Source organism: Lutra lutra, chromosome 5 (genome assembly GCF_902655055.1).
Source record: "Lutra lutra chromosome 5, mLutLut1.2, whole genome shotgun sequence".
Classification (NCBI taxonomy): domain Eukaryota; kingdom Metazoa; phylum Chordata; class Mammalia; order Carnivora; family Mustelidae; genus Lutra; species Lutra lutra.
The window spans coordinates 67946246-67960301 of record NC_062282.1 but is presented as its reverse complement, the minus strand read 5'-3'; the positions used below and the strand labels follow the sequence as shown (position 1 = coordinate 67960301).

Here is a 14056-nt window from a genome sequence, read left to right as displayed (position 1 = left end):
AACAAGCAATATAACTAAAACTTATATTCATTTCAAAATTACATATGTCCATAAAGGAATTTATGGTACTGACTGAACATGAACTGGTTAACAGTATTTACATTTTTAGCATTTACATATAGCATTAACAGTTTAAGTAGATTTACCTGAAACAGAATTGGAATAGCATCATGGCCCCAAATATTTAAGTAGTGAAACAAAATCTTACAAGCTAGTATCTCACACATGCACACTTAAAAACCCCACACACAGGGCGCCTGGGTGGCTCAGTGGGTTAAAGCCTCTGCCTTCGGCTCAGGTCATGATCCCAGGATCCTGGGATCGAGCCCCGCATCGGGCTCTCTGCTCAGCAGGGAGCCTGCTTCCTCCTCTCTCTCTGCCTGCCTCTCTGCCTACCTGTGATCTCTGTCAAATAAATAAATAAAATCTTTAAAAAAAAAAAAACCCACACATATAACTTTGGAAAATGGTAATGAGCAAAACTGTTTGGTTAAGCAAATATAAAACACTATGTTGGAAGAGTTCCAAATGGTAGAAATGTTTTCCTGTACTCCAAGTATTTAATATGTGAAACATGCCAAAGATCAGACTTCAGGTAATATCAATCTTCTGTGAAGGGAAACAATTTTAACATAAATGAATTATAATTCTATTTAAACCTTAGGCTCAAGTAAGTCTATCCTGATAATAAGACAGTGTGTGATAGCCGAGATTTGCTTAAAAATAACCCATGAGGCAGAAGGAATGGGTGCAGGTGAATCAATATTAACCATATATTTCTATTCCTTGATAACTTTGTTGAAAGTAGGTGATGGTTCATTAGAAAAAGCAGTCTAACTTCTCCAATGAAGGCATGCAAATGGCTAATAGACACATGAAAAAATGTTCATCATCACTAGCCATCAGGGAGATCCAAATCAAAGCCACATTGAGATACCACCTTATACCAGTTAGAATGGCCAAAATTAACAAGACAGTAAACAACATGTGTTGGAGAGGATGAGGAGAAAGGGGAACCCTCTTACACTGTTGGTTGGAATGCAAGTTGGTGCAGCCACTTTGGAAAACAGTGTGGAGATTTCTTAAGAAATTAAAAATAGAGCTTCCCTATGACCCTGCAATTGCACTACTGGGTATTTACCTCAAAGATACAGATGTAGTGAAAAGAAGGGCCATCTGTACCCCAACAATGGAACGAACCACAGTGGAAAAAACCAAGATACCCTTCAACGGAAGAATGGATAAAGAAGATGTGGTCCATATATACTATGGAGTATTATCCCTCCATCAGAAAGTATGAATACCCAACTTTTGTATCAACATGGACAGGACTGGAAGAGATTATGCTGAGTTAAATAAGTCAAGCAGAGAGGGTCAATTATCATATGGTTTCGCTTATTTGTGGAGCATAAGGAATAACACGGAGGACATGAGGAGATAGAGAGGAGAAGGGAGTTGGGGAAAGTTGGAGGGGGAGATGAACCATGAGAGACTGTGGACTCTGAGGAACTAACTGAGGGTTTTGGAGGGGAGGGGGGTGGGATGTTGGGTGAGCCTGGTGGTGGGTATTATGGAGGGCACGTATTGCATGGAGCACTGGGTGTGGTGCATAATAAGTCAAGCAGAGAGAGTCAATTATCATATGGTTTCACTTATTTGTGGAGCATAACAAATAGCATGGAGGACAAGGAGAGTTAGAGAGGAGAAGGGAGTTGGGGGAAATTGGAATGGGAGGTGAACCATGAGAGACTATGGACTCTGAAAAACAATCTGAGGGGTTTGAAGGGACGGGGCATGGGAGATTGGGGAAACCAGGTGGTGGGTATTAGAGAGGGCACAGATTGTATGAAGCACTGGGTGTGGTGCAAAAACAATGAATACTGTTATGCTGAAAATAAATAATGAATTCTGGAACACTGAAAAGAAATTAAAAAAATGAAAATTTTTAAAAAAGAAAAAAGTCTACTTTTGTGTAAAATATAAACTTCCATATTATGACATGACATTTAAAAAGTTTTCTTGGAAAAAAGCACTTGGTTATTTGGAACAATATATGATGTGTAACTATTAGTAATTAGCATATCTTAGACATTGGAGGCACTTTTACAGTCCTGTCTCATCATATAGGAGGTAAAAATTTTAAATATTGCAGCCAAAAGTGAGAAACAAACAGAAAGTTAAGTTTGAAAGGGGAATATTTTAATGACCAGACACACTGTATCAAGTTTTTTTCTTTCTGAATTTCTTCATCTAACTTTTGGAGCAGTGTTTAGAAGGTACTTGTGAAACCATCTGGGGTGAGGGGAGAAAAGAGCCCTGTCTACCCTAGAGCAGCAATGCTCTTATGTGTTTCCTACTCTAATGTTCTACATTGCAGGTGACTGGGGGAAAAGAGGTTCCCTTACTCTGAATGAGTTACACATCCACTGTTGTAGATACTGGCCCCATTCCTGATTGTCAGGGAGGAAGGGCTACTCCTACTGCTCCAAGGTCTAGTATGGACAGAATGAATTAAGTATGACAGCTCGCAGCCAGAGAGTCAGATACAAACAGAAAACATTTATTTGGTTTAACTAATTATTTTCCGATTTGAAACATAATCAGCTGTATCAATCTTTAAATTAAAACTAAATTTTCCTGGGGCACCTGGGTGGCTCAGTGGATTGAAGCCTCTGCCTTCAGCTCAGGTCATGATCCCAGGGTCCTGGGATCGAGCCCCACATTGGGCTCTCTGCTCGGCAGGGAGCCTGCTTCCCTCTCTCTCTGCCTGCCTCTCTGTCTACCTGTGATCTCTCTGTCAAATAAATAAATAAATAAATAAAATCTTAAAAAAAAACAAAACAAAACTAAACTAAATTTTCCTGAGCCAGGAACTTTTAGGGGAACATGAAAATGTTTTTGCTAAGCTTATATATATATATATATATATGTAAAAATATATTTTATAAATATATATTTATATAGTATATAAAATATATAAATATAAAAACATATACATACATATATATGTGTGTGTGTGTGTGTGTGTGTGTGTGTGTGTGTGTATATATATATATATATATATATATATAATGATTTTTGTTTCTAAATGAATTTCAGAGATCTACCTATGGACTGCAAGAATAAATAGGGGTGCCTGGTAGCTCAGTCCAGGCGTCTGCCTTCAGCTCAGGTCATGAATCAGGGTCCTGGGGTGCAGTCCTGCACTGGGTTCCCTGCTCAGCAGGGAGTTTGCTTCTCCCTCTCCCTCTGCTCCTCCCGCCGCTCATGCTCTCTTCTCTCTAGCTCACTTCTCTCTCAAATAAATAAATAAAATCTTTAAAAAAACTTTTTATCTATAGTCACTGCAAGTAAATTATATGTAAATCAATACTTTTTCTTGGGAACATTTCAGCTAAAGAAACTACTAAGAGTCTTTAAAGAATTGACTAAAGGACAAAATAAAAGCCCTCTTTGCTGGGAAACAATTCTTTAAATCAAGTGTGAGTTATCTTTGGTAAGGAATTACTAAGCTTTCATTTCTTCATGTGTAGAACAGTGATTTAGAGACTGGCTGACCACTTAAGTCCTTTCCAGTTCATTTAAAATGCTATGATTTCATGAATATAATAAAAAGTTGAAAACAGGTTCATTCAATTTAGTTAAGACTTCAATAACACTTTTCATTCAATATAGATTACCCTGTTTATCAAAATCAGGTTTTTTGGTAAAAAACACCAAACGTTGCTTAAATGTCTTCAAACAATCTTCATACATAGTAAGATTAACACGCAATACAAAATAACCACCATAAACAAAAATATTAAAAATTTTATAAAGATCACAGAGTAGAATGCATTTACTTCTACTACATGAAGTGTATTTTTTATAAATTGTAGCAAAATCAAATTTAAGAGTTTGCCAAGAAGAGTTTACATAATTTTTAATTTACTTTAATTCATAAAGATCCTACAGTAAAAAACACTAAGGCATCTGGGGGTTTAGGTAGTATCTGTAAAACCACTAGTAGTTTACTTAAAACTCTTTCTGAATTAAAATATGCAACTCTTAATCTTTTTTTTTTTAAGATTTTATTTATTTATTTGACAGACAGAGATCACAAGTAGGCAGAGAGGCAGGCAGAGAGTGAGTGAGAGGAGGAAGCAGGCTCCCCGCTGAGCAGGGAGCCCTATGGGGGGGGGGGGGGCTCTATCCCAGGACCCTGGGATCATGACCTGAGCTGAAAGCAGAGGCTTTAACCCACTGAGCCACCCAGGCACCCCGCAACTCTTAATCTTTTTACTGAAATATTTCTGCAATTAAAAGTTAGAAATACAATATCATGGAAATAAATATTTAAAGTATGAATCATGAAATGTCTGAAAGAAAAATGGAAGGCTATTTACCTACAGATACTGCAATTCCTATGTAAACCACCGTAGTAATTAAAATGGCTAAAAGTGTTCCTTTGGGTATGGCTGACTGAGGATCCTAGAAGACAAGAAAAAAAATTTAAGTCTACCTTTAAAAATAAATATATATATACCATTTTTAATACAGAATGGATACAGTACTTCATAATACTTACTGCAAGATCACCTGAGATATTTGCTCCAGCAAGAATACCAGTTGCAGCAGGAAAAAAGATGGCAAATACAGAAAAGAAAGTTTCTTCCTCTCGAAAATCTGGTCCAAAGTTCTCATTAAATATTTCAGCTGTGGAGAACAAAATATCTTTGGCAATTAATGGACAGCAGATTAGACTCTTATAATTTAGGTCAAGTGTAAGTGTTCAAGTTCAAGTACCTGGTAAATTCTTGACCATTTCCTAGTAGAAGCAGGGCATTGCCTATTTTCCTTTATGAGGGAGCAGTTAATAATCAAAATGATGATTTGACCTGGGTCATGCCTACTATTTTGTGTATCTTAATAATTATGTTTCAAGCACTTTTAACTTGATTGTTATCACTAGTACAAAGGTCAGTCAAAGCATGGATAAACTTCTCAACGTCTGGGGTCAGTAAAAGAGACAGGAAAGGAGGTAGGAAAATAAAAAACATCATACTAATCTGTACCCTTTTTTTTCCCTTATATCTAACTTATATACTATCTGTATAGTTTTCTCTTTCCTTGTGGTGACCTGCTTAATTTTTAATGCTGAATTTTTCATCAGGCTTCCATATAATCTTAGCTAAGGCAAACTAGTTAAAGTCCCTTTCCATTTTAACAATAATGAATGCTTCAACTAGTCTTACTATTTCCTTCTATTCTGAAGGGCCGTGACACTGAAACAACCAGTTTACTGTCATCCATCCACTTATCCATCATCTGAGTAACTACCATGCACCAGGGTCTTCTACTGGAACCATTAAGCATCTTACTACCTTAGTAAAATGAATGACAAGGCAGCAAAGCAATATCAATCACCAAAAAAGAAAAGTCACATTCTGAAGTATATTTAGACTTATTTCAGACTGAGAAAAATCCCAGATATGCTACTTATACATTATTTATTACTATACTAGGTAATAATGCAATACTTTTATAAGGGGCCAAGGATCTGGGGAAAAAAAGAAGGAAATGAAAAACATGGTTTAGCAGATATTTGCAGCTATTTTTAAATCAATGGAAGTCACAAACAGAAAATATATAATTACTAGGAATTTTGTAGAAATAATCATCCCCTAGAATTTTTAACACTTATTTTAGAAATAAGGTTGTAAAAAGAAATGTTAAAAAAATTATAATATAAAAAATTTTAAGTAAGAAATCACTTGTAAGGACAAGAAATGTCACAAATATAACTTATGGAAGCACAAAATGTGAAAATATATCTACCTAAGGGATGCTATTAACTTTCACTTCTGGCATGGCTAGTCAACACCTTTTCCCCCAATCCAGAAAATCAGGAATTTAAAGTCCCTTTTAGAAGTAGGCACAAGCAGGGGAACCTGGGTGGCTCAGTGGGTTAAGCCTCTGCCTTTGGCTCAGGTCATGATCTCAGGGTCCTGGGATTGAGCCCCACATTGGGCTCTCTGCTCAGCAGGGAGCCTGCTTCCCCCTATCTCTCTGCCTGCCTCTCTGCCGACTTGTGATCTCTCTCTCTGTCAAATAAATAAATAAAATTTAAAAAAAAAAAAAAAGAAGAAGAAGAAGTAGGCATGAGCAGAAGTAGTAAAAACAGGTATCACATTATCAACCCAGGACCAGTAGGCACAAACAATGGATGAGTGTCACTGGTTAAGGGAGAAACCTTGAACAATTCCTATCAGAAAACTAACCATACAACTAAATCAGTGTCTGAGAGAACCAAACCAGTGCCACTCACAAATAATGAAGTACTGCATGTTGTTACCAGTGAGCCAAAAGATTAGTAAGCTTACACCCAAATGTAAACCAACCAGATCTCTAGGACCCACAGTTTGGGTCGCCTGATTTTTTTTTTTCCCTAGTAAGACTTTGTGAAGGAAGAAGTGCACTGAAATACATCCTGTATCTTTTCATAGATCTGTAAGAGTTGCTCTGGGCTGAATGACTAGGGAGTATCGCAGTTAGGCCTCTTCTTCCAGGGCTTCAAAACAAGGAGTTTCTTGAGTAGTTTTGGTCACCTGAAGACACATCTATTACCCTAAGTGGTAAACCTCTCTGACACTAATACAAGTGTTCTTCCTGGCGCCATTTCACCCTGTGCAGATGCAGGTACAGACTGGTTCCATTAGGTGGAGAGCAGGGGATGGTGACGGGGTGAGAAATAGAGAGAGAGACTTAAGGAAATAAAAAATGCAAGTAAATTTCACCAGCAGGGACAGAAGCAGAATGAAAACGGTCACAAAGATTAAAACTGTAGAAAATCCTCACGATGTATGATGTAAAACTGTCAAATAACCGAAGTGGCCATTATACCATGAGTGTTTCCTTCATAGGTATAGGCATGGTTAGACTGTTGTGTTGAAATACAGCTAACAGAATGAAAAAGCCACATGAGCATAAAAGTCACCATTTTAGTCACAAACTCCTAAAATGGCAGAGAACAAAGACACCTTTCCTCAGAAGCACTGATTTTTCTACATTCTAACATCTTTTGATGCTAAGAATGAAAAACGGAAGACGTAAATAAAAGTAGTATTTTACTCTGATCATAACATACATAACAGAGACAACACTAAATTGGATTGTTAATTAGTGTGAGTCACTCCATCAAGATCAATTATATTACAAATTATCTACAGTGTATTATCTTTATTTACTAGTAAAATGCTGTAACATGCACAAAATATAGTAAAAAAAATATGTCAAAAGGACAGTCTATATTTTTTTTACTTACATTTATAACCAAAGAAACCTTTGGGCTTCTTGCTCTCCAATGGGATAAATGTTCCTATGACGAAATCAGCAATTGCAAGTAGGAGAATCACCAAAAGAACAATCTGAGCCTGGAATTTTAAACATGAAAAATCAAAATCAAATCTCTCATGTCTCTACACTGATTGAGTTTCATTACCATATAACTTCTGTGACTGAAGGGATTTGTCTTGTTTTCCCAGTGCCTCAAAAAGGTTTTTGAGGCATTCAATAAACTTATACTATATGAACGATCTTTAAAGAACTATCCTAAAATGTTCAATATACCAGGGGAAAAATGGATAGTGTAAGTAGGATCATGCCAAATATTTCTGAAATGAATTCAAGATGTGCATGCCACCACACAAATCATAAAGCACTATAAATTCCACAACTCTGCAGGCTTTGCATCCTTTATCATTATTTACCGTCCCCTCCAATGGAAGTACAATCTTGACATGGGGAACTCATTTGCTACAAAAACAAGTTTTACACCAGGTCCAAGCACAATGTTGAATGTCTGACAGCCACAGGAAAAGAAGAAGAAAAAAATACAGAAAGAAAAAGACAATATCCAGAAGGAAGACTAAAGTAGCAATGGGACTGGAAGGAACAATCTATGATAACTTCCATCTTTCCTCCTACACTCTTTTTGTTTTGTTTCAGTGACATATAACTGACATGTAACAATCTATCAGTTTCTGGTGTACCACATAACAATTCAATATTTATACACATGTAATTGTAAAGTGATCACCCCAATAAGTCTAGTTAATATCCAGGACCATACATAATTTAAAAATTGTTTTTCTTGTGATGAGAACTTTTAAGATCTACTCTTTTTAAAATGCAACTTTTAAATATGCAATATAGTATTAACTCTAGCCACCATGCTGTACACCACATCCCTCTGAGATTTATTTGATAACAGCAATTTTATACATTTGACTCCTTTCACTATTTTGCCATATTCCCCCACCTCTCCGCTTCCACTCTTCACCTCCCAATAAAGTTAGGCAGATACTCATGAAAACCTATGTCATCCATGGAAATAAAAACTGCTTAAGTGCTCATTCTGTCCTATGTAGGATGAAATTCTATTCTTTTCAGTTAAGTCAAATGGTTAAAAGTATACGTAAATGATTTAATTATATACTAATTATATACTAATGACTTAAAAAAACAACCTTGGGAAAATTATTCTTTCCAAATTGCCTAATTTTTGATATGATAAATATTATTATGGCTCATATATAGCAGAAATATATGATCTTACATGATTTATAAAAGGAAACATGACTCCTAGAGGGGACTTGGAGATCCTCAGCAGATCCATGTGGACACGCACCAGTCAGGAAAACAGCTGTACTGAAGAATATTCTCTCAGAGATAGAGAAATAATGCCAGGTGCTCGGCCTACAAGTTATTAACATGTGACTTCAGCAACTTTTCCCAGAAACAGCAGTCCTGGCTTTGGTAGCCATGATTTCTGAGACATCAACAGCAAGGAGTGAGATGAGCTTCTCTAATCTCTTACAGGCACTAACTTGACATTTATTACCCCTGTATTTATTTTTGAAATTGAACTGTTAAATTACAAAGCCAAGAGTTTAATTTGGGCTACCAGACATATTGACCTGAGTGATTCTAAATAACTTCAGTCAAGATTAAGGGAGGGGAGGGGAAAAGAGGGAGGGGAGAGGGGGCAGGATGTCCAAAGTCAGAAAGTACTGTATTTAAGTGGATGCTTAGACTGACTGTTATCTTTGAACATTCCCTGCCTTGTCGATAGAAAATAACCTGATACATAAACTTCCCTGAAAATGGCCACTTAAGGATATTTAAAATCTAAAAATATTACCACACTTTAGAGTAGTCCCTAAACAAAAGCTCTAAAAGTTCATATGTTAAATACGTACAGATATTCCAATGAGTTCATTACTTACTTTTGCTTCCCATTCCATTCCAGCCACTGAAATACCTAAGAGGATCACCACGGTAATGGCTCCAATAATTCGAATATCATTGATTTCATCTATCATAAGTATGGAATGTTCCTAGAAAACGAGAATTACAAATATAATGAACAATTTCAGTTATTCAGACAAATTCTTTAATTCTTCTGGAAACACTTCAGAGATATCAGAATTTATTACATAAAGAAGTGGAATAAATACCTATGTAAGGAATGAACAGGGAGGCCTAAGAAAAAGGAATAAATAACTATGTACTACTGAGGCACCATTCAAGAAACTTAAGACATCAAATATATGATCAAATTAATAATGCTATATTTAATACAGACTTAAATCAAAAATGAAATTGCTAACAAGCAAAGAAAAATCATAATACACTTAAGCAGGACTCACAGTTAGCATTTTTTAAAGACATATATTTTGTATTACTGTGATTAGTAAATTCATGTTTTTAATGGTCTTTTATGTTGCATAAGAAAAAGAAAAAGAGATGAATACACATTCATGCAGATGTCCAAAAACACACACTGTTCCCACTCTAACAAGCAAAAGTATTTGTGGTTTAATATCTATGACATTAAAAACATGCTAAATTAAATAACAAAAGAATATTAACTCTTAATAGTTATACTGCTCACTTTCTTACAGCCCTTGCTTTTCCTATCTCTTAAGGCCTATACAACTAAGGTCAATGCCAACATAAGTGCCAGTCTCTCTCAAATCTTACACTTCCTAATGGGCGGCTTCCGACCACAGAAGAACAGAGTTACAACCTAACCTAACATGATGAACAGCTGTAAGTGTCTCTCCAGGTCGCTCTCAGTTAATAATGCTGAATCCTATTTCACTTCTGCTGCTTTAACTACACACATTCCAATGACTATTTTCAAACAAATCCTCTTCTCAATGCCAGGGCAGTATTATCAACTACTTCCTGGCCAGCTCTACTTGGCTATACCTCTAGTTCTTCCAATCAGACGTCCCAAACTACACTGTCCTGTGCTGCTCTTTCTCAGTGAATGCCATTACCCTCCATTTAAACCTCCAACTCAGAAATCTATTTTTTGTACGTAAATCTATATATCTATGTATTTATATATATGAATCTATATCTATAAACCTGAAATCCTTTCTCTTTTCTCTAATTTCCCTTTCTCTTTCTCTAATTTGCTATATATCAGTAATCATCAAGTCCACTCATTTGACTTTCTAAAAATCTCTCCAGTCCACCAATACCTCTCTAGCTACACTGGTCATTGTTTGAATGTACACCACCATCCTTTTTCCAGGATAGCTGTAACTTTCTAAATGGTCTCCCTCTCCACTGGTAATCCCTCAGATCCATGCCCTATACTATGGTTCCATGTTTCTTCAAGCCCCAATATGATCCTATTCCAGCCCCTAACTCCAACTGAGATTAAGACCCCAATTTAATAGCAAACAATACCTTTACTGATTTGACCCTTTTTTGCCTCTCTAGTCTTAAATCTCTATTTTATGCTACAATTATATAGAAATATTTACAGAATTAAAAAAAAAAAAAAACACCATACTCTACCCCTTCTGGGCCCTTGTTCCCTTTTCTCTCCTATTCCCTCATGGCACATCCCACCTCTCCTACCTGCCTGCTGACTCCTAGACTCCCGTCCTTGGAAAACCCTTACTCACACTCCTTTGTGACCCCCGCCCCTTTCCTAGGTGGTAGTAAGTGATTACCTTTTGTGTTGCCAAAGTCTTCTGTAACTACCCACTTCTGACAAGGTATTATCATTACTTTGTCTATCTCCTACACTAAACTTCTTGAAGGACACATTTTGTGTTCATCACGGCTTTCCTAGGATCCAATATGAGGAGTGGCACATAGCCCTCAATAACGATTTAGGAAACCAATGTCTAGAAGTGGAAATTACCTTAAGCAACTCCACCACGGTTTCTGCAAATCCAACAACATACATAGCAACTGCAACAGCATTGGCAAAAGCAAAGATCAGTCCAATTGCACCACCAAATTCTGGCCCTAGACTTCTAGATATTAAATAATATGCTCCTCCTATGGGAAAGGAAAAAAAACAAAAACACTCAAGTTAGGAATTTAAATGTCAAACAATCCTCTTAATTACACAAAAGAGTTCAGAAAGCACATGCCTTCAATAGCACGACTATTAAATTAATAAGCAAGTGGGTGAGCATATTTTCAAGAAGAAACATCCCAAAAGAATTCTTTACAACCCACTTCATTCATTAACAGTTCTCAACATCCAGAGAATTCTGCCCATATCAAATATAAAATCATCTGGCCTTTTAAATCCCTATTCTCTCTTCTACAGCTTAGACTAGGATGGACAAAGCCTCCTTCTCATATTCATAGATACCAATATCATCTCCTAATGGTTTTCTAAGTAGAGTTTTAGTCTTAATGTAAAATCACAGTTGAGATGACTGCAATAACCTAAATTGGCATTTGGTAATTTGTTGGTAACATGACCACTAAGACTCAAAAAAATTTCCAAAGAAATCGCAAAGAACAGCAAGCATAGGGTGATATCCTAAATAGATATAATTTATAGTTTAATAAATCCTGACTAAATGCAATAGTCAACAAGGACATTAAACGAACTATCATGAAACATATATTTTTCTAACTTAAATAATCAGTATTATGATTTTGAGTCAATCTAATGCTTAGTTGCTATCTCTAAGAATTCTTCTAAAATTCTATTTTATTTCTGGCCTCTAGGTCATAATCAAACTTAGTTTTAATAATAATGAAGTTACACAAACTTATACACATATTTTTAGATACTGATGAACTGCTTAATTCTTAAGGCCATAGGAAGAGGGACGTCTGTGGCTCAGTCAGTCAAGCATCTGCCTTTGGCTTGGGTCATGATCCCAGGGTCCTAGGATGGAGGCCCATATCAACCTCCTTTCTCAGTGGGGAGCCTGCTTCTCCTTCTGCCAGCTGCTCCCCCTGCTTGTGTTTCCTTTATCTCTCTGTCTCTGACAAATAAATAAAATCTTTAAAAAAAAAAAGACCATATGATGAAATGCCATTTAACACCTGAATATTTCTCCTGTTGTCTCAGTATAATAAAGATAAATTTAACAAAAAATTCTATAGTTCAATAAAGTACAAAGCATGCCAACTTCATTCTGGAAATACCTGTAATATGTTTCATAGTTAATTCTATCAATTCTCTCAAAATACATTATAAATCCATCCACCCTAAACTTCCTTAGTTACTTATTTCACCATAATTTCTACCACCCTGGAATCCTCAAGAAAAAAATGCAACCTGATCATTTGTAATGACTGATCTTATAGTTTTTAATCTGATGAAATTACCTAGGAATTTCCCAGAAATATTTCTGAACACTAAAAAATTCTAATGGACTTAAAGACAAATTTTTCATAAAATAAATATCTTAGCCTAAGACATTAAATTCATTATAATTAATCACAAGAAAAATCCCTGAAATACTTTAATTATAAGACTATATTTAACATATATGTTCACAAAATTGATTTACACTATTTCATTTACTGCTTATACCAACAATGAATTACATTTTATCCTGACTTCACAGATGAGAAAATTAGGTCACCATGAGAAGTTAGGTAAGTGATATCCAGGATCTAGGCTGGCATCTGGCTCCCTGCCAAGTTGGGAGTCCTCTTCTTCCCTCTCCCTTGCTCCTCTCCCCCACTTGTGCTCACTTGCTTGCTCTCTCAAATAATAAATAAAATCTTTAAAAAAAATAAGTGAGACTGAGAAACATCACCAATAGGACCTATAAAAACAAAGAATTAATTCATGATGTACTTTATAGTTTTGATTTCAAGTCTCTTTATTACTAAGAAGAAAAAATAGATATCTTAAGGTGCATTTAATATGGCAAAACGTAATGAGAAGGGCAATTCTCCCTGGGAATTATGAATATAAGTAGGCAAATTCTGACATTTCAGAACTATTTTTAAATAGTTTAAAATATCTACAATTTGAAATATCTAAACCGTAAAGCCCCACAACTAGTTTTGTTAATTTTTAAAAGATTTTTATTTTTTTCCAAGAAAATAAAGAGTTCATGGATAAAAAAGAATGTAAGAGTATCTGCTAATCTCACTACACTTTTACTCCTGATGAAAAGCAAACATTCTCTGCCCTGTTTCTTTCACTTCTACTACTGCTTCCTACAGACAACCAGTTTTAAAAGCAGTTTTCTTTTTTTGTTTTGTTTTGTTTTGTTTTTATCAAAATCAAAGATAGTATTAAAGACCTACCACTTAGAGAGACTGGTCTGGTATTTTTACTAATAAGCATAAAGCAGGTATTCATCTTGAATATAAAATTTCTATTTTGTTAAAAATTACATTTTACTTAATTCTAGCTAAATACTGTTATCATTCCCATTTTACATATGAGAAAATCAAGGCTTAGAGAGGTTAAGTAAATTGACCAAGGTCATACAAGCAGCCAGGGAAGAACTGGACTTAAACTCAGGTCTGGCTCCAGTCCTTATCATACAATATGCATGATAAATATTAGTCTTTTGTTATGACTGAAAATGGCAATGAGAAGGAAGAATTACGAATGAGTAAAAGGCATCAATAGACAAAAGTAACTACTTTCTTTTAAAAAAATCTATTTGTCAAACACACACAGAATTTAATGTTGAAAAAATATTCTTCACGGGGTTTCGTAATATGGCCATAAACTACACCCAACTCATGCGTGTAGAGGACATAAATGAGTCAGATA

At 35.6% G+C, this 14056-nt stretch overlaps 1 protein-coding gene across 2 annotated transcripts in view; it reads right to left on the bottom strand.

Moving 5' to 3' along the window:
• The window catches only part of SLC12A2 (solute carrier family 12 member 2), a 112968-nt gene that overhangs the window by 52423 nt on the left and 46489 nt on the right, over window positions 1-14056 (bottom strand). For both annotated transcript variants that reach the window (XM_047728990.1, XM_047728989.1), the window contains exons 5-9: window positions 11207-11346; window positions 9267-9377; window positions 7304-7412; window positions 4568-4695; window positions 4386-4470 (exon numbers count right to left, since the gene is read on the bottom strand). In XM_047728990.1, the coding sequence (XP_047584946.1) occupies window positions 4386-4470; window positions 4568-4695; window positions 7304-7412; window positions 9267-9377; window positions 11207-11346 (573 nt within the window). The remainder of the gene's footprint in view (window positions 1-4385; window positions 4471-4567; window positions 4696-7303; window positions 7413-9266; window positions 9378-11206; window positions 11347-14056) is intronic.